Genomic DNA, 27,138 nt, shown 5'->3' on the forward strand with positions numbered 1-27,138 from the left:
GATGTCATCCAGCCCAGCGTCGAGCCGGTAAACGGTGCCATTCCACCTGGCGTCGCTCGCCAAAGGGGCGCAACAAAGGGGCACTCCCCTTTGTGCACCCCTTCGTGCAACCCTTGGTGCTACCTTTTTTCGTTTTTTTCTTTTTAACTTCTATGTTTCTTCCACTTTTGTATACCTTTCTCTTTTTTCATAGTTGTTATCCCTTGTTAACAATTTTCATTGTTATTAATGTTAAATGTATTTGACAAAGGTAACTTTTTTCCTGCATCTCCTGTTTTAATGTAAACTGGTATGATTTGTATATTATACAAGAATGTCGGTATATAAAAATTAAAAATAAATAAATAAATAGATGTTATTTACTTGGATTTCAGCAAAGCTTTAGGTATGATCCCACATAGGAGATTAGTGAACAAAATGAGAAGCATGTGAGTGGGCACCAAGGTAGTGGCATGGATTGCAAACCACTTGACTGACAGGAGGCAATGTGTATTGGTAGATGGAACCTACTCTGAAAAAAGAACAATGTTAAGCAGAGTGCCATAGGGATCAGTTTTGGGACCAGTTCTGTTCAATATCTTTGTGAGAACATTGAGGAAGGGATAGAAGGAAAAGTTTGTATATTTGTGGATGATACTAAGATCTGCAACAGAGTGGACATGCCTGAAGTTGTGGAGAGAATGAAAAATGATTTAAGGAAGCTTGAAGATTAGTCGAGGATTTGACAGCTGGGATTCAATGCTAAGACGTGCAGAGTCATGCATCTGGGGTGCAGTATTCCAAAAGAACTGTATGTGATGGAGGATGAAAGACTAATGTGCTCAGACTGGGAAAAGAATCTTGGGTGATCGTGTCTGACGATCTGAAGGTGACAAGGTGATAGCAAAAGCCAAAAGAATGCTGGGATGCATAGAGAGGAATAACCAATAAGATCAAAGAGGGAGTGATACCCTTGTACAGGACCTTGATGAGGCCTCACCTGGAGTACTGTGTTCAGTATTGGAGCCCATATCTCAGATAGGAGAGAAACGGAATGGAGGTGGTCCAAAGAAGGATGACCAAAAATGTTATGGTGTCTGTATCGGAAGACTTATGAAGAGAGACTGAAGGATCTGAATATGTACACCCTGGAAGAGAGGAGGTGCAGGGGGGGATATGATACAGACCTTCAAATAGTAAATTTATAAATAGTAATTTATACAAAAAACTTCACAGTATAATGTATATAATGTAAATAATGTAATCCTTACAGTTCTGCTCTCCTATTCTTATCTCTCCTCCAAGTTTAAGACCCTTGTTGTAATGTAACTTTTGATCTCCTTGCACTTGTTTATGTTCCGTTCTTTGTTCTCACCCCTTGTTGCATGTAAACCGGCATGATGTGGTTTCTAACCATGAATGCCGGTATAGAAAAAACGCAAATAAATAAATAAAAATAAATAAATACATGAAAGGATTTAATGATGCACTAACTGAACCTTTCTGTTGGAAAGGAAACAGTAGAACTAGGGTCACGAAATGAAAATCCAGTGGGGAAGACTCAGAGCCAACATAAAATATGTTTTCACGAAGAGGTTGATGGATGCCTGGAATGCCCTTCAGGTGGAGGTGGTGAGGACTAAAACAGTAAACAAATTCAAAAGGGCATGGCATAAACACTGTTGATACCTAAATGGTTGAGGATGATGATGAAGAAAAGGGTGCATGAGGGTAGCCTGCACGAAGTGGCAGTTAGCACCCTTAACCAGAAGACATGGGGGATTACCACCCTTAAGCAATAATCCTTGATTTTGAGACAACTGTAAAGTCGCTCTCCTCTTTGATGGGTGGGGAAAAAGGGTATTAGATTCTGAATACAGCCAATAGTGGACCTTGAATTTTATGGTCTGGGATACTACTGATACACTGACATTGGGGATAAAGCTTCTACGACCAAGTCCAAAAGCAAAGAAATATTCAAGCAGCATTGTCTAAAGCTGCTCACCATGTAAAAATGTTGCAGTGATTTTGTTATGGGTTTGACAGTTGCTTGGTTTGCTTTTAAGTATTACTATCTTTAACATAAGGCATAGGGGTAAACACAGAGCGGCAGTTGCTACCCTTAACAGACATATGGGGGTAACCTGCATGGAGTGGCAGTTACTGCCCTTGGCAGACACTTGGGGGAAACCTGCATGGGAAGCTTGCTGGGCAGACTGGTTGAACCATTTGGTCTTCTGCTAACAATACTATGTTATATTACTATGTTATGTAAATCTTCAGCTCAGTTTGTGGCAGATTTAAAACAAATCATAGGAAGTGCTTTTTCACTTTGGCCAGAGGACATGGTCAAGGCAGCTAACATAATGGGGTCCATAAGTAGGTTGGACAAGTTCCTAAAGGAAAAGGCCATAAACAGTCATTAGTCAGGTAGACTTGGGAAAGTCGGTGCTTATCCTTGTGAGTGAGATACAAGAATCAGATCAACTATTGGGGATTTTGCCAGGTACTTGTGACACAGACTGACCATTGTCAGAGACAGGATGCTGATCTTGATGGACCTTGGTCTGACCCAGCATGGAACCTTTTATGTTCTTATGCTATGTTGAATGAAGTAAATGAAGAACATCTTATGGGGCGATTGTGTGTGTCTGTCTGTAATCTAATATCGGGAGACAAAGTAGCCAACAGATGAGGTACTTCAAATACATGAATATGATGATTATTTAGTTGGCCAAACAGGTTCTCACCTTTTTTTGGTCCCATTAATTTTTTAGTGTTCTGGTTCTATTGGTATTTTCTAGCAGGTTTCTATGCATACTGTAACATTTTTGTGTGCCTAATAACTTATTAGTGCATCAGGAAAATGAAATAGTGCATGGAGCTGCAAGAGATGGTTCGGACTTTTCATTCCCTGGAAAAGAAGCTTTATACAAGACCAAATGAGAGTACACACTTTTTACTTGTTTTATTGTTTTCAGTCATGTTTGTACAAAATGTATGCACTTTCTGCTTTTAATATATTATCCACAAGTTCATTTTGTTCCTGGTACTTATAGTGCTCCCCAAATGCTATCTTATTGCTTATGTTTTCACTTACAATTTTGTACCAGCCATGGAAGTTCTTAAAGTCAGGAATAACCAAGATTGTTTTTCACTTGTTCTTTTATTTTTGTTTAATTTTCATAGGTGTTTACCAAATAAGCAAACAAATCAAAGCCCATGATGGCAGCGTGTTCACACTATGTCAGATGAGAAACGGTATGCTACTGACTGGAGGTGGGAAAGACAGAAAAATAATGATGTGGGATCATGATATGAACCCTGAGAGGGACATAGAGGTAAGAACAGAAACAATATAGACAATCCTAATAAATACCTTAATTGCTTCAATCAAACAGAAAAGAGATGGAGGATATGACAATAAGTATTTAAAGGAGAATTACCACAGATTTATTTTAAGACTATTAATATAGACATCACAATAGGCTGTGATTTCAGAAACCACATCTTTTTTTTTTAATACATTTTTTTAATGTGGCACTAGAATAGCATAAAACAAGCTAATGTTGGTGATGCATGCATAAAGTTCTTTGTGATATCACAGTGGTCTTATGTCCTCACACTTCTTGTGTTACATCTGTGTACAGCCAAGAGTTAAAAGATTGTGCACAGAGTGCGCACAAAATTGTATTCTTTTTTTTTTTTTGTTCCCAAACTTAAAAATGATTTGCCAAGGGAGGTAATAACCTATTTGCTAACATTTCATAAAGCTGTTAAATCGATGTTTAATGTGATGTCTGGAGTGTAGGAAATCATGTGTGTCAGTGTTGAACATAGGAGGTTTAAGAACGTAGCTGAGCTAAATCGATTTGAGAGTTGTTGGTTGAGAGTTTATTTGAAGTGATGTTGCTGATGATGAGAAGAATAAGGAGTTTTAATATTCTGTGTGTGGCTAAACTAATATGGTGTGCTTTAAATGTTTTTGGGGTTCTGCAGGGTTGAGGGGACCTGAAAAAAGTATGGTGGTGATTTTGTCTGTTTTTATATTTTGAATACGGTATTTTTGTTTTGTTGTATTGTATTGCTTGTTGTAAACCTCTCCGAGCACTTTGTATAAGTGGTGCAGTTTATAAATGCTAAAAAATAAATGTCACTGTGGAATTTCTTGAACATTTCTGCGCACACAATAGCAGGTATAATTGTGACCGAGTAAGTTTGATGAAATAATTTAGAAAGTGAACTTAAGAACGGAAATTTATTTTGAAAATTAGTGTAATTTATGCATGAGTTTGCCCGCAAATTTATGCAAGCTGTTACAAAATTATTCTTTAAATGTGCCTTTTGGGTTTTTTGCTTGAATCTTCTTTCTTTGTTTTGCAGGTTCCTGATCAGTATGGAACCATCCGAGCAGTTGCAGAAGGAAAGGCAGATCAGTTTTTAATTGGCACATCACGTAATTTTATTTTACGGGGAACATTTAATGATGGTTTCCAAGTGGAAGTGCAAGTGAGTTAGCATTTGCCACCTTCAAGCTTTCAGTTGTGCTTATTCTTCGTTCTATATTGCAGCTTGTGAAATGTGTCTTGAGGCTGTTTGTTTTTTGCATATTGGGGTAGATTTTAAAAGGTACACGCGCGGCATACATTTGTGCGCGCTACTCGGCAAGCACAAATGTATGCCCGATTTTATAACATGCGCGCAGCCTCGCGCATGTTATAAAATCGGGTGGCGCACGCAATGGGGTGCACACTAGTGCATCTTGCGTGCGCCGAGCCCTCTGAGAGACCAGCTGGCTTTCCCCATTCTCTCCCCCCAGTCCGAACCCCCTCCCCCATACCTTTATCTCACAAGTTACGCCTGCCGGCCAACTGCCAGCACACAATCCCCCGACAAAGCAGCCATGTGGAGGCCTCTGGCCACGCCCCCGCCTCGCCCCCGGACCTTCCTACCCACGCCCTGCCCCTTTTTGCAATCCCCTGGGACTTACACGTGTCCCGGGGCTTTACGCACATCGCCTGGCCTTTTGAAAATAGGCCCGGCGTGCGTAACTCCCCTGCGTGCGTAAATCCCCTTGGATTTACGCGCGTAGGGCTTTTAAAATCTGCCCCATAATGTTTATGTTTACATTGAAAATGTTTGTTTTTTTTTTTTATTAGGGTCACACAGATGAACTCTGGGGTTTAGCAACGCATCCCTTTAAAGACGTGCTCTTAACGTGCGCTCAAGATAGACAAGTTTGCTTGTGGAACTCTGTGGACCACACACTTGAATGGACTAGGCTGTTAGATGTAAGTGCGCTTTTTATTTGTTTTACAGATGTAAAATATCATGGAATCCCTAAAACATGGTGGAAACAGCAGAAAAAAAGCAGAAATGTAATAGTGGTGGTGTGTTGCTCCCATAAAAGATCAGTCTTCCTGGGCTATGAAACTAGACCATTTGATGCCAGATGCTAGAAACTGGGGGTCAGTATTCAAAGCCATTTGAATATTGATCCCAACTTATCTGGCTAAGTGGCAACTTCTTGAATATTGTGGTACTTATCCGGCTAGATTTTAGCCACAAAATCGCTATCCGGCTAAAATCTAGCCAGCTAAAAATGTGTTCTGGGGTAGGCCTAAATTATCTAACTTATTCAGCCAATTTTCAGTTATATCCAGTTAAGTTAGCCAGATAACTTTATGCCTATCTTAGAACAGATCTAAAGTTATCTGGCCTTGAGTGGCCAGATAATTTAAGATTTAACGGGCTATATTCAAAAGAATAATCTGGTAAAGTGGCATTGTTTGGTAAAAAAAAAAGTAAATAAATAAAAAGTGCAGTGTGGCCGTATGGCTTGATTCCCTCTCCTCTTTCCCCCCCCCCCCCCCCCCAATATTTCATAAATGGCTCTACTGGGCCAACCACCTCCATCCCGACCCCTTTCCCCAAACCCTTCCAAAGTGCATAAAAAATGTTGCTGGGTCCACAGATGGCCTCCTTCCCTGTTTGTTTTTTTTTAATCTTAACCTAACTCCCTCCTCCCTACCCACAAGCTCTTTGGGGGAGGGGGTTTGTGTGACAATCTGTAAAACCTCAGCTGGAAGTGAGGTATTCTTTTACCCACTCCTAGCATTTCCAGTGTTGGTCTGACAGCGACAGTGGAAACAAAGCTACCAGAGTTGCTGTCAGAGATTGTTTGGACATCAGTGCTAGAAACATTGGAAGCGGGTAAGCGAATACCTTGCCCCTCCTGGCTGTAGTTTTAGAGATCGGGGGGGGGGCAAGGTGACAAACAAGTGGAGTAGAAGGAAGCCAGATTAAGATTTTTAAAAACCCAGGGAGGGAAAGCTCAACCTGCAGACTCTGCAGTGTTTTTTTATGCACTTCAGAGGGGCTTGGGGGATGGGAGGCCCATTTGTGATATGTTGTAGGGGGTGTGGGAATTGTGCTGCATGCACACAGTGTACATTTATTTTGTTTTTAGCTAAACTATGCCACTTAACTGGCTATATTCTTATGAATATAGCTTGTTAAGTCTTAAGTTATCCTGCCACATAAGACTGGAAAACTTTAAAATCTAACCAGTTATATTCAGATGTAGGTTTTAAAATTATCCAATTACATGTACTTTAAGTGAGTATATTCAGCAGGACATTTAATCCCACTGAATATCTGGGACAATTTATCCAGCTTACTTTAGCCGAATAACTTGTCCACTCGCCAGCTTACTGAATATTGGCCTCTTTAGTTTCAGATCAGTAGAGTATGTGACAGATTTATATCCAATATGGATGCCACTTTGTAGTCAAGATAAGAATACTGTACTGCTTGAAAGGAGGTATTCCATTTCTCTGACTATATTGTTCTACACATGCATAATCTGCTGCCTTGTTGGTATGTAGTTTATATGAAAATATGCATGAGTTTATTGTTTTCAGTTATTTTTCTAGATTTTATATTGAACACATTTAGGAATAGGCAAATTTGACTTGAATTTACAATTTCTTTAAATGAAACGTATTTTTTTTGTTTTCCTGGGGTGCATTCTTGGAACAGTAATATTTTATTGGAAAGCTTGCAAATTTCTAATGATTTACATCAGTGGCAGTTCTAAGTTGCTTTAGCTTATTCTTTTTGTTGCTTTTTTGTTTGTCTTTTTTGCATTAGCAGATATACATTTGTTTCTCATTGTCAAACGTGAGTAGCTATCTAAAATAGTATAATCTAAAACGAGATAAAAGCTTTAAATATTTTAAATGATACGATAAATCCATGCATTTACTACAAGGGTTTCAAGAGCTATCTTTGTTATTAAGAGCAAGAAATATTATAAAACCACAAAATAACTTTCAGTATAATATAATTGTGCAAGCAGATGGTTTCACATTTTAATTCTGTGAAATCACACATGAAGCAACCCTTAGTTACAAAATGAATAATGAAGACAGCTATTGTCTACTAAGTAAATGTCAGAATTTTAGCAGGCTTTAGGATTCTGATATTAGCAGCTAGTAATTCCAGTAGTCTTTTCCTAGCATGTAGCAGATGGACTCAGGACCAATGGGTATAGTGTGCTCCTGATAGCAGTTGGAGACGGAGTCTGATTTCAAATTTTTGGATTTTGATAATAGCAGCTAGTAATTCCAGTTGTCTTTGTGGTATAGAAACATAGAAAAGGACCAAATGGTCTATCCAGTCTTCCCAGTAAGCTTATGGTAATTTGTGCTGTGCCGTGCAGGTTACCCCCATGCTTATCAGTTTCCCAGACCATAAAAGTCAGGGCCCTCGTTGGTTGCTGTTTGAATCTAATTCCCCATTACCCCTATGCTTATCAGTTTTCCACACTAACCCTCGTTGATTGCTGTTGAATCCAATTCCCTGGTTTGCCTTGCCATTGAAGCAGAAAGCAATATTTGAGTTGCATCAAAGTATCAGTCTTATTGGTTAAGGGTAGTAACTGCCGCATCAGCAAGCTACCCCCATAATAGTTTCCCCAAACCGTAAAAGTCGGGGCACTTGTTTGCTGAACGAATCAAATTCCCTTTTTCCCCTGAAGCAGAGAGCAATGATGGAGTTACAACAACAGTATCAAGGCTTATTGGTTAAGGGTAATAACCACTGCACCATCAAGTTCCTCCATACACTCTTCTCTTCATTTCCAACCTTTAGCCTTTAGGGTTCCAAAGTATTTATTCCATGCCCTGTTGAATTCTCTCACTGTTTTGGTTTTAAACACCTCCTCCGGAAGGGCATTCCAGGCATCCACTATCCTCTCCATGAAGAAATATTTTCTGACGTTGGTTCTGAGGCGTCATCCTTGGAGTTTCATTTTCTGACCCTTAGTTGTAATGATTTCTTTCCAACGGAAAAGGTTAGATGTTTGCACATCATTAAAACCTTTTAAGTATCTGAAGATCTGTATCATATCACCCCTGTGCCTCCTCTCTTCCAGGGTATTTGATGGTAAAAACAGAATTAAGAAACTGCTGCACTCAACCAACCATAGTGTATCACCCATCCTTTATATATTTTTATATTGAGGCTAATTAATATAAGGGAGACTCTACTTAACAAAGCATGCTGAATATCAAAATGTTGAAGGCTGCCATAAGGTACCCATAGTGATTTACATACTTTCATTGGCACTACCATTAGTATCATTGTCTGGCCATGATCATTGATTTTCCATTGACGACGTAGTGAACTTCATTAATTAAATAAATTGTTCTCTGGACCAAAGTAAAGGATATGTCTTTGATGTGAATATTTTCAAAGCCATTTCTATACTGTTGATATTTCAAGTCAACATCTGCTTTGAATAAAACCAGAAATACATTTTAGAATTGATATTTAAAAAAAATCATTAACTTATGCTTGTGTTTATAATCACCATGTACTGTTCAGTAACCATAAGGAGAGCATTATGCTTCAAAAGAGTTGTAATAGTAGATGACACACACAGACTAGTTGGCTCACCAAGTCTGCTCAGTTGTCCCTACTTACACTAATTCTAGTTATGTCTTTTCCTTGCCCTTTACCATCACTCTCTATGCTAAATAATTTCCCAGTTGTGGACTGTACAAGCTCAATTACCTGCAGGAGGTCACTCCTTAACTTTTTTTTTTACTGTTAGCTGGGGAGTATAACCAAGCTGTCCAGATGCCCATGTGAGGCAACATGCCACTTCTTATCACCCCCTGGTTGTATCTAAATATATTGCACAACCCTACTGTTATTCATTATAAAATACTAAGCATTAATCTCCACACAGCCACTTTTCTCATGCAAATGCTGTACCATGTGTAGGTTTGAAAGTTAGGCTCTAATTGGATACCCTAGGCAACAGGAGATAGGAAGGATCAGGGGCGGTATTATAATTAGGAAGGGTGAGGTGGCCACCTCGGGTGGCAAACCTTTGGAGCGGCAGAAAATACCTCTCCAAATACCCCTGCTTTGGCCACCAGCAGTTAAATGAGAAGCTAGTGAGGTTCCCACATCCTGCCAGCAATAAAAGAACCTGTGTGGTGGCTGCAGCAGAAGCTGATGGGCTGGTGAGGTTGCCCATACCCTGCCAGCAAGATGATGTCCCTACGCAGCAGCAGAGGCTGAGGGGTTGGCAGGCTTCCCACACCCTGCCAGTAAGAAGAGGTTCCTGTGTGGCAATGGCACCAAATGATGACGTGCTGGCGCAATTCTCACATCCCGCCAGCAAGAATAGGTCGCCGCGTAGCTGCGACTGCAGAAGCTGAGGGGCCGGTTCCCCACACTCCACCAGCAAGAAGAGGCCCTTGTGCTGCTGCAGCAGTCGAAGCTGAGTTGGGAGTGGCATCACTGAGGACATTTTCTTGCTGGCAGGATGTGAGGAATCCCATCAGCACATCATCATTTGGCGGCGCTGACCTCTTCTTTCTGGTGGGGTTCCCACACCCCACCAGCAAAAGAAGTCCTTTCGTGATGGCACTGCTACCATATAATAATGTGCTTATATACTATACACAAAGAGAAACTAAAAATTCATCACATTTCTTTATACATGTTTATTATAACAATCCTTATATCCTATCTAGATATTAAAATTCTCACTATCACAAACACACCTCATTCATCCACTTTAAAAACAATATTGCACCTTTCCAAAAAATATTACATTTAAATATCATATAATTTTTATTCAAGAAACAATAAATTTTAATTATTTCTTCATCACTCTTTTTGCCATGTTGTTTTCTTCATGTAAATATATGTTAAATGTAATTTATCTGCATATCTTCTTCCTAGTGATGAAGAAATAATTAAAATGTATTGTTTCTTGAATACAAATTATATGATATTTAAATGCAGTATTTTTTTGGAAAGGTGCAATATTGTTCTTAAAGTGGATGAATGAGGTGTGTTTGTGATAGTGAGAATTTTAATGTCTAGATAGGATACGAGGATTGTTGTTATAGTAAACATGTATAAAGAAATGAGATGAATTTTTAGTTTCTCTTTGTGTACAGTATATATATTGTGGTAGAGAAAACTTAAATTTACCCTCTGTTGTGTAAATATAATAATGTGCTGGCAGAGTTGCCCACACCCTGCCAGCAAGAAGAGGCCCCTGCTTGTTAGCATGCAGTGGGCCCAGTTGTGAACTGCAGGCAGGAAGAAAAATGATTGTGAGGTATGGGAAGGAGTGACTGGGGTGGAAAGGGAGGGAAGGAATGACTGAGAGCGAAGAGGGTAAGAGGAGAGGAAAAGGAAGGGGATGAGGAGGGAAGAACTGACAGAGAAGAGGATGGGAGGAGAGGGAAGGGAAGGTGTGACTGAGAGGCAAGGGAAGGGGGTGAAAGGGGAAGGAATGGCTGAGGGAAGAGGGTGGGATCAGGAGAGAAGAGAAGGAGTAACTGAAGGGGTGAGTGTTGGATGATAAGGGAAAGAAAGGTGGGGTGAGTGAGGGAAGGAAGGGGATTGAGGGGAAAGAGGGTGTGAGTGAGGGGGAAGGAAGGAGATTGAAGGGGAAAGAGGGTGTGAGTGAGTGGAAGGAAGAGTGAGGGGAAAAGGGGGTATGAGTGAAGGAAAGGAAGGGGAAGAAGAGGAAGAAAGAATAAGAGGAGAAGTGAGTATGAGTGGAATAGAATAGAGGAAGAGAGTGTGTGTGTGAGAATATATATATTTATTTGATACTTCTGTATTAAATTTATTTTTTTGTTTTAGGGACATTTTTTCAAGTTTTTGCCAGCTGTATTGCAATAGTCAACATGGTTCACTCTTATGAGAGATATTTTATATTATTTATATTATTTTATGAGGAATGGTGATGTTTCTTTTTCCATTGTTGCATTGCATATAGGGGCTGGCTTGTAGTTTACAGTTCAGATTTGATTTTCATGTTTCTATTTATACTTGGTCTCTTTATTTTGTATTTGGTGAGGGTCTCTCTGTGTTCTGCATATGTGACTCAGGTGACATATTTTGCTAGCATGTAGTTTCTGTGTAAGGATTTTTAGCAACCTGGCTTGTTTTGTTTTCCTAATAAGAGGTGTATGGTGGTTTTGGGACTGGTGTATTATTTGGGGTCATTACTATTTGATTGTTTGCAGTTAGTGCTGATTTGGTATGGGAGATTTACTATATTGTATTTCTGCTTACTCATGGCTTTCTGAGTTTAGCACTACAGCAGTGCATGTAAATATAATATAGATCATGTAAGTGATGCTTTTATCTTAGAGCACTGTACTTTGAATGCCCTTTTTCATTTAAAATCTCCTTTTTTCGGTAGGGGACGTATTTAAGAAAATTTAAAATAAATGTGTGTTTGGAGAGCCAGAGAGGGGAAATGGAGCAAGGCTGTAAGGTTCACCTGGATCACCTAATAGGCTTGTACCGGCCTTAAGAGTGTGTCATACACAAACTTTCACTATTCACAATTCTCCCACATCCCCTTGGGGGCAGATGTTGGAGAAAGGTGGGAGGCAGGTTGTAGGGTTATTGGGAGTATGACAGGATTTTTCTGCCACTCCTCTGGGAACCCTGAAAAATTATCCCTCTTCTCTTGTGGGGAGAAGGGCAGAATCTCATCCCTTGCCTCAGGCAGCAGATTGTCTTGAACTGCCCCTGTGGAGGATACATTTGATTGGTGCCCGTATAGAACTAAATTCTGCAGGTATTTTATCACCTGACTGTAGTCCAAATTTTCAAAGAAAGCGTACGTGCATAAGTCCGCAGGTGCACTTGGTAGGCCTATCGACACGTGCTCAGGACATTATAACTGCTTCCAGGCTTTGTGATATTGTGCTTGGGGATTCGTGTGAATATTTTTGAAAATCATAAATTTGTGTGGGTTAATCCTTCCACCACCACCGCCCTCCCCCAGAACACCTCTTCCTAGTGGATTTTATGTGTACTTTTACCCACAGAACCTGTGGGTGGATTTTCAGAGCAAAAAGCACAAACACAAAGCAGAATTTATGCGTATAAAGTGCTTTGAAAATCAAATAAAACATGACTTCACCAACATCACTAAGACGGTAACTTTCAAACAGGGTGCTCTCAGAGACATGGCAGTTTTATAACATATGCGCACATACATGCATATGTTATAAAATAGCCTGGGCACAAGTATGTGTGCGCCTAATTTTGCAACTGGGAACGCACAAACCCATAAAGTCAGATTTGAGCCGAACAAGTGGGGGAATTTTATAACAGGCACCTGTTCACACCATGACCAGTTTCACCAGTTCGCTCAGTCTAGAGCTTGGTCCTCCAAACCCTCTGGTTCTTTAATCTGCACCCCCCACCCCCCAGTTACCCCAGATCCCTTAAACCTGTCAGGGATGCCTGTATTTATTTTTTTTTAATTTACACCTCCTCCAGAGCAGAAGTAAACTTACGCAGCACTGAAGCTGGGTGTGCACCCAGGCGTGTAAGTACTTGAGTGCACATCTCTTGGTCACATCCCAGAATGCCCATGCCCCACCAACACCCCAACCCTTTATAGTCTGATGCAAGATGTGTGCGCATCAGCACATGCACACACATCTCCCCCACTTTATAAAATTGGGTGAACATGTGCATGTGCCAAATGCATGCCCATTTCCCAGTTTTGATGCACACATCTCTGTAAAAATTCACTTCTGAAAGAGTCAGTAGGAGGAGCAAGATTTAAACCTTGGCTTATTGCACATTGCTGTAAGCACTAGGTCACTCCTTCTAAACACATGATGAGAAAGATCAGGAATGCCTGACTGTCACTTATAAGTTTCATTTAGGACCTCTGACAAGGAGTCATCTATGTTCTTATATCATAATGCCTCTGTATCGCTCCATGGTGAGACTGCACCTTGAATACTGTGTACAATTCTGGTCACCGCATCTCAAAAAAAATATAGTTGCAATAGAGAAGGTTCAGAGAAGGGCAACCAAAATGATAAAGGGGATGGAACAACTCCCCTATGAGGAAAGACTAAAGAGGTTAGGACTTTTCAGCTTGGAGAAGAGATGGCTGCGAGGGGATATGATAGAGGTCTTTAAAATCAAGAGAGGTCTAGAACGGGTAAATGTGAATCTTATATTTACTCTTTCAGATAATAAAAGGACTAGGGGACACTCCATGAAGTTAGCATGTGGCACATTTTAAACTAATCAGAGAAAATTGTTTTTCACTCAAAGCACAATTAAGCTATGGAATTTGTTGCCAGAGGATATAGTTAGTGTAGCTGGGTTCAAAAAAGGTTTGGATAAGTTGTTGGAGGAGAAGTCCATTAACTGCTATTAATCAAGTTGACTTAGGGTATGGCCTCTGCTATTACTGGCATCAGTAGGATGGGATCTTCTTGGTATTTGGGTACTTGCCAGGTTCTTGTGGCCCGGTTTGGCCTCTGTTGGAAACAGGATTCTGAGCTTGATGGACCCTTGGTCTGACCCAGCATAGCAATTTCTTATGTTCTTATAACCCTAAACAGAGCAGTTCATGGGTGGGAAACATATGGGTAAAAAAGTTGGGAAAAGGGAGAAAGAGATGAATATAGAAATGAAATGAGCATGAGGTGGAAAGATGGAGATAGTATAAGACAGAATTTGGGTTGAGACATACAATAGACAAGTGATAAGGATAGCAATGAGACCAAAGAGCTAAAAATGGCAAATATCAGGACACCCCTTAAGACCTATTGAAACTCCTGACTCTCCCTCCTGCCCTTTAACTTGCATCCCATTGCTTCTTCCTCTGCTTTTCCTCAGCAGAACTGTGATGATGCCACTGAGGAAAGCCAAGGTGAACGTTACACTGTGTGTGAGACAGCAGCCTGGCTCCTCCTTCCTCTGAGTTTCTTTCAGTAGGGTCAGGACTACATGCCTGCCCATATTCCTGTGCACAAGGTTATATTTTGTTCTGGTTCTCCTTAGCGGCACCCGGCACACCTTGCATACTAGCAAACACCACTCACAGTTTGCTGACTTGCAAGTGGTATTGTTTACAGTTGTATGAGGAGAGATGAGGATTTAGGGAGGCAGAGAAGGACTGGAGAAAATTAGAGAAAATAAAATAAAAGCAAGACACAGAAGGAGAGAAAAGAAATCATAAGCAGAAGAGAAAAGATATCAGATTAACAGGGCAGAAAAGACTCAGCAAAGAGGGAAATGTTCTGGAATAAACTGAATATTTAAATAAGCTGTGTTCTCTGCTTGCAGTCTTTTAAGAGCTATGCAAAAGAATATTACTTGAGCTTTTACTTCCTCATATAATAATTTTTTTTTCACTTGGAGGTTTTTTTTTCAACTTGATGTTTTCTGTAGTGCTTGTCTTTTCTTTCTCTCCACTTCTCACCCCCTCACCCATGCTCCCTTCAATAAGTGATCTCTCATTTGCAATTCTCAGGGTGAGCAAAGCATAAAGGATTATAGGCATGCCAATGTAAAATAACAATTTATCTTTATTTCTAGGAACCAGGACACTGTGCTGATTTTCATCCAAGTGGCGTAGTGGTAGCAATAGGAACACACTCAGGAAGGTAGTCTCTTTCTTATTTTTGGGTTTGACTGGAGAATGTATATTTATTTTCCAAAAGATGAAGATGTGAAGATCTGTAATTGTAATATGAAACAAGTTTCTTAAAATATTATTCCTAGATTTGAATGTTTGTATATGGTGAGGTCCATGTTCAGTAAGCTGGCAAGCAGGACAAGTTAACCAGCTAAAGTCAGCTGTAAAGTTTGTCAAGAATATTCAGCGAGACATGTTTCCTGCTGAATATGCTCTTACTGTTAACTGGATAACTTTATCCAGATTTATTATTTATTTATTTAAAATGTTTTCTATTCCACCTCTAGCGACCATTTGTACTAAGCAGAGTACAATTAAAATACATAACTAATATACATACTTAAAATTAACAAAAATACAATATAATAAAACATAATACTCCATTAAAATTCCTGCTAAACATCAGTGCACAATATTTATCACTGCAATTTATAGTTTTCTAACTAGCTATGTTTGACTATAACCAGTTAGGCTTAAAGCTATCCAGATACGTATACCCAGATTATTTAGATCTTAATTCAAAATATAGCTCGTTAAGTACCAAAACAAATCTACTCTGCTGGGCCCGATTCTCCACCCACCATGTGCACTCAAATCAGTAACAATGATGTCAGGCATAGCGCCCGACGGCTCTTCATCGCCCACCAAGCCCCTCAAAAGAATTAACATAAGTTGCGGGCCATGGAAATACGAGGAGCCTCATTTAATGTAAGTTGTCCGAATAGACTTTAACTGGCTAATCACTTGACCAAATCATTTAACCAGAAAACCTGAAATCAATCTAAGAGGATACCTGAGGGCAGTGGGAGGTCGAACAACTTGCCTAAGGTCACAACAAGTTCCGGTATCAGAACCAGGATTTGAACTCTAGTCTCTAGGCTCCCAGTCCAATATTCTAACCACTAGGCTAGGACTTCCCCAAATGGAGTCATCAAGCCTTAAGCTGGGGTCACAAGTGCCTCAAATGGCAGCACTCTTCAGGTGAAAGCAACAGCAGCATTAATAGTGGAAGTGAACTTGGGCTTGTGATCTGAAACACACTCAGGCCATGCAGTGGGTCCTACCTTTGCATGAGTTTCTGTGCTAACAAGAAGCCCTGCATGAGGAGGGATCAGAACTACTGCAGATCATGTAAGCATGCACTGGTTCACAGACCTTGTGTTGACTTTCATTACTAATGTTGCTGCCGCATACAGATTACTTTGACCAGCCCTGAGGGGAAGGGAGGGTTGAGTGCATGGGCTGGTGGAGATTTGCCAGTGTTCCTCTCACCCATCACTGAACATGTCCAAGAGAAAAATGTTGCCTCTGTCATCAGCCTGCCTTCTGTTAACACCAGTTGTTGTCCACCTTTGGCTCAGGGGCCAAAGGAAAAGACACTGATCCTGTTTACATGGAAGGGTTTCAGGGTTAGATCACCAGGAGGAGGGATTGGCTGTAGAGGGTGAGAGAGGAGGAATGACAGAAATTTTGGGGATGTGAAAAAGGAGCTGAGGAATGAAAGGGGATTTACTGGGTTGATATGAGAGAAGGGATGAAAGTGAGGGGGTGAAAGGGAAGGGATGATAGAAGATCATTTAGGAGTTCTAAGAGGGGCTTGAGGGTGAGAGGATCAACTGGGGAGATGTGAACAGGACTGGAAGGGATGAGAGAGAGGGAATTGGCTGGGGAATGTTAGAGGGGCAGTGGTTGAGAGAGTAGGATCCACAGGAGGGGAGAAGATTAAGAGAGGAGGTCATTTGGAGAGGATGGAGGTTGAGAGAAGGCATCAGTTGGAGTCCTGGAAAGGTAAGAGTAGAGTGACTGTTGGAAGGGGACCACACCCCTGCTAAATTGTAGGGTCATTCATCAAAATGCATTATGGCGTTAATGCCCGCGATAACCCGTTACCGCATGACGTAAATGCAAATTTTTTTAAGGGGTGGGATTGGAGAGGGGTTTGGGTGGGATTAATGAAAATGAGGGGCATTATCACACCGTGTGATAGCATAACGCATGCTATCACACGTTTTTTAATGTCAGAAATAACTGCACCTTTTTTCTTGGCGTTATGCTGTGTGATACGCCCAAAACGCCCGTAAGGCAATTTGCAATAAAGATTGTAAATTGCATTTTGGTCATTTCTGGGCTTAGGGAGAGGGGAGAGAGAAAGTGGCGTAGAGAGAGAGAGAGAGATAGGACCTCTGGGGAGGCCTTCACAGTATTTAACTATTTATCACAATAGGAGGGCCAGCTAATAACTCAAGGTGAGGTTTTGGTGGTGGTTTAGAGTTTTGGGGCCAGTTTGACATGCAGAGTGAGACGTACAAACAGCACAGTACATCTCAGTGAAGATTTGAAGTCATTTGGAGTGAGGAAAATCTCACAAAGATGAGATTTCTACAATGTTCTCTCACCCTAGCTTGATAGTACTCTCTCACCCATCAAGCTAGGGTGAGAGAACCATCACTAATAGTATATAATATAAATAGTTGACTACTATGAAGACCTTATAAAGAGTCTCTCTCTCTCTCTCTCTCTGGGCAGTTCGCAAGTAGCGAAATACAAGTATCGAGGTGTGTGAAAACTTTAACGCACTCCACAATACACTACCTATGTGAAGCGCTATGTTAGCAGGTGTTGCAGTAAGTCTAAAATTATCATAAACACGCCCCTTTTTCTTACCGCGGGTGTTATCCAAGCGAAATGATAGCATTTTGATGAATATAGGGGTTGGTTTGTTCATCTCTTCTAGTGCTAAAATGGGGTCACATTGAGTACATGTTTGGGAAGCCTTGCACTAGGCTATGTATTGTTAATCATTTGATTTGAATTGTCAGGAAATTACATACAGTGGAATTTGATAGCACAAATGTAGTTAATCTTCTCAGTAAGGCACATTTAGATTTTCTACTATGTAGAACCATAGACACATGCCATCTGCAGTGCTTTAAATTTGATTTTATAGAAACAGAAATTATGGTTTCCAAACCAAAACGTAATGTGAGTACCAGAATTCCTAGGTAAAAATGGATTTCGTTTCCACTGGCTATTCATTTGAAGTTCCTAATGAAATTTAGAAAACAAAAGCTATATTTTGAGAAATTAGGGATAAACTGATGACTGGCTCTATGGATTCAGTATGGAAGAAGTTTTTCATTTTGATCCAAAGAGCTTTTTTTCATAGAGACAAACAGAAACCTTTTTTTTTCCCTTTTCAATTTCGAGAGACAAAATACTTACTGTGGTGTGCCCTAGACATGATGCACTTAATCCCAGGGAAGGGAGCGAAGATAGTTGCCATCATAGTGGCAGCCCCTGCTGGCCATAAGAGCAGAAATGAGCAATAGAGAAAGCCCTGTGTCACTGGGATATACCATCTGGAATGGGAGGTGAAGGAGAGCGAGGAACCACTAAAGGGAAAATGTTGAAACAAATCCTCCCACGTACCTTTTGACTACCACCTTTCTTATTTTCTACTAATCTGCCTGGCAAAAATAACCTAGTTTAGCTCTTGCAGTCAAACTAGTCCTCTGCAGGAAAACAATGAAAGCATTAAGAATAATTGAAAAGGAAACATGAGTTTCGTCAGACATTGATTGTGTGTGGCAATGGTCAAAAAAGCAAACAGAATATTAGGAATTATTAGGAAGGGAATGCAGAGTAAAACTGAGAATGTCATAATACCCCTATATTGTGCCATAGTGAGACCACACCTAGAGTACTGTGTATAATTCTACTTGCCACATCTCAAAAAACACATAATTGAGCTGGAAAAAGTTCAGAGAAGGGTAATCAAAATGATAGAGGATAGAACAGCTTCCTTGTGAGGAAAGGCTAAAGAGATTTGGGATCTTTAGCTTGGAGAAGAGTCGGCTGAGAGGGAATGAGATAGAAGTCTATAAAATCATGAGTGGAGTAGAATGAGTAAATGCAAATCGGTTGTTTACTCTTTCAAAAATTACAAATACTAGGGGACAGTCCATGAAAGTTACTCTATAACACATTTAAAACAAATCTGAGAAAATATTTCTCCAGTCAAGACACAATTAAGCTCTGAAATTCATTGCTGGAGGATGTGGTAAAGGCAGTTAGGGTAACTGGGTTTAAAAAGGGTTTGGACAACTTTCTGAAGGAAAAGTCCATAAACTATTATTTACAGATAGACAGGGAAAAGCATTAGTTATCCGTGGGCATTAGCAGCATTGGAACTATCTACTATTTGGGATCCTGCCAGGTAGGTATTTATTTATTTGCTTTATATTCCACCTTATTTATGTATTTATTTTAAAAACTTTCTAGCCTGCACATATCCTTCATTTACAGTGGGCAATAAATGTAAAATAGATAATCATTAAAAACACAAAACAGCATAAATTAAAACATTTAGTAGCTTACTAGTCATAAACAAATCATTGTAACTTGTCTTAAAACTGTATACAGTATGTAGCTTACTCAAATAATGAAACTCAACTCAAAAGGCTATGCATGAAAACAGATTCTCAAATGCTAAAGCTAAATAGGTCTTTAGATGTTTTTAAATTTATTTATTTTCTTGAAGGTGGTTTGTTCTGGATGCAGAAACAAGAGATCTAGTTTCGATACACACGGATGGGAATGAGCAGCTCTCAGTGATGCGCTATTCAGTAGGTAGGAAATCTTTCAGCACTCTGTACTCAGCCTGCTTTTATTTTATGATTTAATTTCTGATTAAAATGGCTGTTCTCTGTAGAGTTATTTAGAGAGCAGTCTCTTGTCCCATTTTGACTGAATCCCATTAAAATGTACTTACATCGGAGCTGCTTCTCTTCTTCAGTAGTCCCTCTCGGTCAAGGTGTGATTGAGAGTGCATGAAGGAGCAAAAGACCTGCTGCTAATAGCATAAATTGTTCAAAAGTCCGTCCTTGTATTATAAATTCATTCTGCAGTAGCAAATCTACAGAACATGAGGACACTGAGCTTGTACTGCAAAGGCAATGCAACACTTGTGAAAGAGTGGACGTTGTAGGTGCAATAATAAGTGAATTTTAAAAGCCCGACGCGCACCAGAATGGGAGATAGACAAACATGTCAGGTCGGCGTGTGCCAAGCGGATTTTAAAAGCCACCTGAGTAATCGTATATCTCCCGATATGTGCACAAATGAAAAAGTCCAAAAAAGGGGTGGGACATGGGCATGGTCTGGGTGGAATGTGGGCTCTTGGATTTATGAATGAAATCAGCGTGTAAAAACTTGCACGTACAAGCATGTGCTGGGGTCCCCTACCACATAACTTTACTTCTGCTATGGATGGCGTGTAAGTCCTATAACATAGGGAAGCAAGACAGCAGCTCGCTGCTCCAGAGCCCCCTTTCCCCCCTGTACACAAAACACTTACAACCATATGGCTTAAAAATGAGGCCGCAGTTTATTAACAAACATAACCCGAGCCCGCAACTTGTTAATACAATAAACCAAAACAGAAATCCCCCCTGCCCCCCCCCCCCTCCGTTGTGCTCCTCTTCGCTTACCACCGCGTCCCAATGGTAAGTCTATTTCGACGCCCCCCCCCCCCCATAACTTACCCCGCCTCAGCACCAGCGAGGGTAAGAGTGCGGCCTGAGCATCGCCCCCCCCCCCATGCTCTTTAGGCCTTTCCTTGTAGCAGCCCCAAACTACACGGGCATTTCCCCCCCCCCCCCCTCCAATGTCCTTCACAATTGAATATAATACATTCCAACTTAGGGCTCGGGTTTTCCGCCATTAACAAAGGCAAACCCTTAGCCTTTGTTCCCCCACTGCGGCCCTTCCTAAAGTGATTGCTGCTCCAATCCTTCCTCCAGGGCATTATTGAATAAGTCCATTCCAATGTCCGAAAGGTGCACCCCATCACCCAAAAAGAACCCTCCCAACACCTCCCATGACCCAGCTTGCCAAATCCAAAAACATCCATGTTGAACCAACCATTTTCCAATTTGTCGATTCAGCTTTTTCACCTCATTACACCATAAAGGCTCTGCGCAGTACTTGATGCGAATTATAATATCTGACCACCCCACTTTCGTATTTGGCATACCTAGCATTATTTGCGCCAGATCTTTCCGTATAATTGCCACTAATTTGCGGCAAGACATTTTGCCAATGTCATTTCCCTCCAGATGGATGATCAAAAGCCGTGGTGCGAACCTTCCCCTGGAGGAAAGAAAGCAACTCCCCCCATGCCATGCCCCCTTTGCTGAACCATCGCACAATCCATTGGTCGGTATTCAGGTTCAAGTTTTCGCCATAAGGCCTCTTAGCAGCCCACCGCCGAGCCCGATGAACATAAGAATGGCCCACGACCCAAGCACATTCTCGAATAGCATCCACCCCGTCATTGTCTGCAAGGCAAAGCACTGTATTAGTGAAAGGAAATGGTCTGCAGCACCCCTATATCTCCTTATTTGCACACGTATGAAAACCGTAGACTTCCAATGGCCGAGCATTTGAATCCTGCTCTCTGACCATCCCAACTCCACCACCGTAATCACTGCCCCAATCCTAAAAGAATGCGTCGAGTACCACCCTGCATCCCACCCTAACCCACCGCCCATTGCAACACACGAGCGAACTGAAAAATGGTTAACGGCAAACCATTCTCATGCACTAAAAAGAAACCCCTTGTTGCTGACCATACACGTACAAAAGCTTGTCCGCTCTGCACAGGACACACCACTGCATCCCGCGCTCGCACCAATGAAATCCAGCATCCTCTGCCAGATTGATCGGTTTTGGATTTCCTAATGCGCAACTTGACTAGACGCTCGTAAACCCACACATCTTGTGCCCTCAAACCATGCCCATCACCCTGTGCTTTGGACTTGGCAACTAGTTCACTGACACAAAAGGCTCCGAAGAACGCGAAAGCTACGCGGAACAACAAAATCTCGTTCTGGGACTGGCAAACTACCTCCAATTGATCTGCTAGTTTAATAAGTCCTGGTACCGGATAGGTTTTCCCTGGTCTCCCTTTTGTGCGTATCCCCTGCCCCAGCCCCTCAAGACTCGTCTGACCAGAAAACTATTCATTGGATCCCTCCAACCCCTCAGTTTCTGAAAGAAGGCGAAGCCTGCCAATTGGCATCGAACCGACCCTAACGAGTAACCCGCCCCTTTGGCCCACAAAATAAACCATACCACCTCTCCCTCACTTACTGCCCCACCCTCCCAGCCTAAAGTCTGCAAGTAACGAGCAACCACTCATAAGAACATAAGAACATGCCATACTGGGTCAGACCAAGGGTCCATCAAGCCCAGCATCCTGTTTCCAACAGTGGCCAATCCAGGCCATAAGAACCTGGCAAGAACCCAAAAACTAAGTCTATTCCATATTACCGTTGCTAGTAATAGCAGTGGCTATTTTCCAAGTCAACTTAATTAATAGCAGGTAATGGACTTCTCCGAGAACTTATCCAATCCTTTTTTAAACACAGCTATACTAACTGCACTAACCACATCCTCTGGCAACAAATTCCAGAGTTTAATTGTGCGTTGAGTAAAAAAGAACTTTCTCCGATTTAGTTTTAAATGCGCCACATGCTAACTTCATGGAGTGCCCCCTAGACTTTCTATTATCCGAAAGAGTAAATAACTGATTCACATCTACCCGTTCTAGACCTCTCATGATTTTGAACACCTCTATCATATCCCCCCTCAGCCGTCTCTTCTCCAAGCTGAAAAGTCCTAACCTCTTTAGTCTTTCCTCATAGGGGAGCTGTTCCATTCCCCTTATCATTTTGGTAGCCCTTCTCTGTACCCTTTCCATCGCAATTATATCTTTTTTGAGATGCGGAGACTAGAATTGTACACAGTATTCAAGGTGCGGTCTCACCATGGAGCGATACAAAGGCATTATGACATTTTCCGTTTTATTCACCATTCCCTTTCTAATAATTCCCAACATTGTTTGCTTTTTTGACTGCTGTAGCACACTGAACCGACGATTTCAATGTGTTATCCACTATGACGCCTAGATCTCCTCTGCCTGACAGATAAGATTTCCACGTAGCCGGTGCCAATGATTGTCGTATCAAGTCCCAGGTTTCGTCCTGCCGAGCTGCCACAGATTCTCTGGGAAGACCTCTCCTTGCGAACTCGCTTGAGGAGCCTCGGCCCTGAAGACGTCCCACTTGAAACGAGAGAGCATCAGCAATCAAATTCGTTGCCCGGCACATGCCTCTCTCATAAAGTCACATTCCAGTGCATGCATAGGAAAACCATTTTCCTGAGCAGCCTAGATACCCTTAAACATTTTGCGGCCTGTCTGTTAACCACCTGGACCACTCCTAAGTTGTCACACCACCATACCATTTTTTTATTCCACAGCTCCTTCCCCCAAATCGTCAATGCCACTATGATAGGAAAAAGCTCCAAGTATGTAATGTTTCTTGTCAACCCCTCCTCGACCCAACCATCTGGCCATGCTTCCGCACACCACAGCCCCTGAAAATATAAACCAAAACCGCAGGCTCCCGCTGCATCGGAATATAACTCTTAAGTCTTCATTTGTGACTTCTGCCTCTTGCATCATACAGACTCCATTAAATGAATCTAAAAATATTTCCCACACTGCCAATTCATCTTTACATAAGAACATAAGAAATCACCATGCTAGGTCAGACAATGGGTCCATCAAGCCCTGCATCCTGTTTCCAACAGAGGCCAAACCAGGCCAGAAGAACCTGGCAATTACCCAAACACTAAGAAGATCCCATGCTACTGATGCAATTAATATCAGTGGCTATTCCCTAAGTAAACTTGATTAATAGCCATTAATGGACTTCTCCTCCATGAACTTATCCAAACCTTTTTTGAACCCAGCTACACTAACTGCACTAACCACATCCTCTGGCAACAAATTCCAGAGCTTTTATGTGCATTGAGTGAAAAATTAGTCTTAAATGTGCTACTTGCTAACTTCATGGAATGCCACCTAGTCCTTCTATTATTCGAAAGTGTAAATAACCGAGCCACATCTACTTATTCAAGACCTCTCATGATCTTAAAGACCTCTATCATATCCCCCCTCAGCCGTCTCTTCTCCAAACTGAACAGCCCTAACCTCTTCAGCCTTTCCTCATAGGGGAGCTGTTCCATCCCCTTTATTATTTTGTTGCTCTTCTCTGTACCTTCTCCATCGCAATTATATCTTTTTTGAGATGCGGCGACCAGAATTGTACACAGTATTCAAGGTGCGGTCTCACCATGGAGTGATATAGAGGCATTATGACATTTTCCGTTCTATTAACCATTCCCTTCCTAATAATTCCTAACAATCTGTTTGCTTTTTTGACTGCTGCAGCACACTGAGCCGACAATTTTAAAGTATTATCCAATATGATGCCTAGATCTCTTTCCTGGGTGGTAGCTCCTAATATGGAGCCTAACATCGTGTAACTACAGCAAGGGTTATTTTTCCCTATATGCTACACCTTGCACTTGTCCACATTAAATTTCATCTGCCATTTGGATGCCCAATCTTCCAGTCTTGCAAGGTCCTCCTGTAATGTATCACAGACTGCTTGTGGTTTAACTACTCTGAATAATTTTGTATCATCCGCAAATTTGATAACCTGACTCGTCTTATTCCTTTCCAGATCATTAAAATATATATATTGAAAAGCACCGGTCCAAGTACAGATCCCTGAAGCACTCCACTGTTTACCCTTTTCCACTGAGAAAACTGACCATTTAATCCTACTCTCTGTTTCCTGTCTTTTAACCAGTTTGTAATCCACGAAAGGACATCACCTCCTATCCCATGACGTTTTAGTTTTCGTAGAAGCCTCTCATGAGGGACTTTGTCAAACACCTTCTGAAAATCCAAATACACAACATCTACCGGTTCATCTTTATCCACATGTTTGTTAACCCCTTCAAAAAAATGAAGCAGGTTTGTTAGGCAAGACTTCCCTTGGGTAAATCCGTGTTGACTGTGTTGCATTAAATCATGTCTTTCTATATGCTCTACGATTTTGATCTTGAGAAAAGTTTCCACTATTTTTCCTGGCACTGAAGTCAGGCTCACTGGTCTATAGTTACCCGGATCGCCCCTGGAGCCTTTTTTAAATATTGGGGTTACATTGGCCACCCTCCAGTCTTCAGGTACAATGGATGATTTTAATGATAGGTTACAAATTTTAACTAATAGATCAGAAATTTCATTTTTGAATTCCTTCAGTACCGTAGGATGCATACCATCCAGTCCAGGTAATTTGCTATTCTTTATTTTGCAATCTGGCCTACTATATCTTCCAGGTTCACAGTGATTTCGTTCAGTTTGTCTGACTCATCACCCCTGAAAACCATCTCTGGAACTGGTATCTCCCCAACATCCTCATTAGTGAACACGGAGGCAAAGAATTCATTTAGTCTTTCTGCAATAGCCTTATCTTCCCTAAGAGCCCCTTTAACCCCTTGGTCATCTAATGGTCCAACCGACTCCCTCATAGGTTTCTTGCTTTGGGTATATTTTAAAAAGTTTTTATTATGAGTTTTTGCCTCTATGGTCAACTTCATTTCAAACTCTCTCTTCGCCTGTCTTATCAATGTTTTACACTTAACTTGACAATGCTTATTTTTTATCCTATTTTCTTCAGATGGATCCTTCTTCCAATTTTTGAAAGATGTTTTTTTGGCTAAAATAGCCTCTTTCACCTCACCTTTTAACCATGACTGTAATCGTTTTGCCTTCCTTCCACCTTTCTTAATGCGTGGAATGCATATGGACTGTGCCTCTAGGATTGTATTTTTAAACAATGTCCAAGCCTGTTGAACACTTTTAACCTTTGCAGCTGCACCTTTCAGTTTTTTTCTAACTATTTTCCTCATTTTATCAGTTTCCCTTTTGAAAATTTAGTGTTAGAGCTGCAGATTTACTTATTGTCCCCCTTCCAGTTATTAGTTTAAATTTGATCATGTTATGATCACTTTTGCCAAGTGGCCCCACCATCGTTACCTCTCTCACCAAATCCTCGTTCCACTAAGAATTAAATCTAAAATAGCTCCCTCTCTTGTTGGTTCCTGAACCAATTGCTTCATGAAGCAATCATTTATTACATCCAGGAACTTTGTCTCTAGCAAGTCCTGATGTTACATTTACCCAGTCAATATTGGGGTACTTGAAATCTAAACAGAGAAGAAGCAAACCCTTGCACATCCGCAAGTAACAATGAACACTGGTGCAAGCTGAAACTTATCACCATCAAAAGTTTCAAGTAATGACTTTTTTATTATTCCAAACGCATAAGATGTAACAGGAAACTTAAAATGGCAACTCCGTGTGTCATAACAATTTTCAATAGTCCCCCGACACGGTCCCGTGTTTCGCTAGGCTGCATCGGGAGGGACCAAAGACATGGTAATATCTGAAAATACAAGGCATATATATACATAAATGAATAGATAGATGGAAGAAAAGGGCTACATAAACTCTAGGCATACTTTGGCATACAATTCACATACCTTGTAACAGCGTTACCCGGAGCGCGAGCGCCCTCACAGGTGACAGGCATTTAAAGGGGGAAAAAAGGCGCAAGCGCGGGTAGTCTCGCGAGAGCTGTCAAAAGTCCAATCAACTAACAGTCAACAGATCCATTCACTCAGTCAAACAAGAACCATTCAATGTCCTTATTCAGACCTTTGGGAGAAACAGTATCCAAGGTAAAAATCCATCTCTGTTCCCTCCTACCAAGTATCTCGGGGAAATCACCACCCCGAGATGGGTGATGAACCACCCTTCATGCAATCTGGATGCCGTTTATCCTCACTTTGCCTCAGGAAACAAAAAGTCTATTTCTCAACCGTATGGACATTTGAATTGTAGAATTCATGGTGGTTTTTCTTGGCCTAGCTTGATATTTTAGTTTTTATTAGATGGCCTTTTTTATGTTAATTTTGTTGTTATAATTTTTTTTTTTTTTTTTAGGAGCCTCTTCGGTGCAAGGGGAAGATGGGGTGTGGGAGGCATGGGGGAATTCTAAATGTGTATAGGGCTTACAATCATATGGTATGTAAAAGTTCACATTGTGTATTATATGCCATTCTATATGTTTGTGTCTGTTTAAAAATTAAAAAACAGATTTGTCATAAAAAATATCGATGATTTTTTTAAATCGTCAAAAAACGATTCACATCCCTAATATTAGATTCAAGAA

The 27,138-nt window shown here is 41.0% G+C and overlaps 1 protein-coding gene across 5 annotated transcripts in view; it reads left to right on the forward strand.

Moving 5' to 3' along the window:
- EML4 (EMAP like 4) overlaps nucleotides 1-27,138 on the forward strand; it is a 422,649-nt gene that overhangs the window by 348,131 nt on the left and 47,380 nt on the right. For all 5 annotated transcript variants that reach the window (XM_029593309.1, XM_029593308.1, XM_029593311.1 and 2 more), the window contains 5 exons: nucleotides 3,169-3,320; nucleotides 4,363-4,488; nucleotides 5,139-5,270; nucleotides 14,887-14,954; nucleotides 19,527-19,615. In XM_029593309.1, coding sequence (XP_029449169.1) covers nucleotides 3,169-3,320; nucleotides 4,363-4,488; nucleotides 5,139-5,270; nucleotides 14,887-14,954; nucleotides 19,527-19,615 — 567 coding nt within the window. The remainder of the gene's footprint in view (nucleotides 1-3,168; nucleotides 3,321-4,362; nucleotides 4,489-5,138; nucleotides 5,271-14,886; nucleotides 14,955-19,526; nucleotides 19,616-27,138) is intronic.

This window comes from Rhinatrema bivittatum, chromosome 3, assembly GCF_901001135.1.
Source record: "Rhinatrema bivittatum chromosome 3, aRhiBiv1.1, whole genome shotgun sequence".
NCBI classification, from domain to species: Eukaryota; Metazoa; Chordata; class Amphibia; order Gymnophiona; family Rhinatrematidae; genus Rhinatrema; species Rhinatrema bivittatum.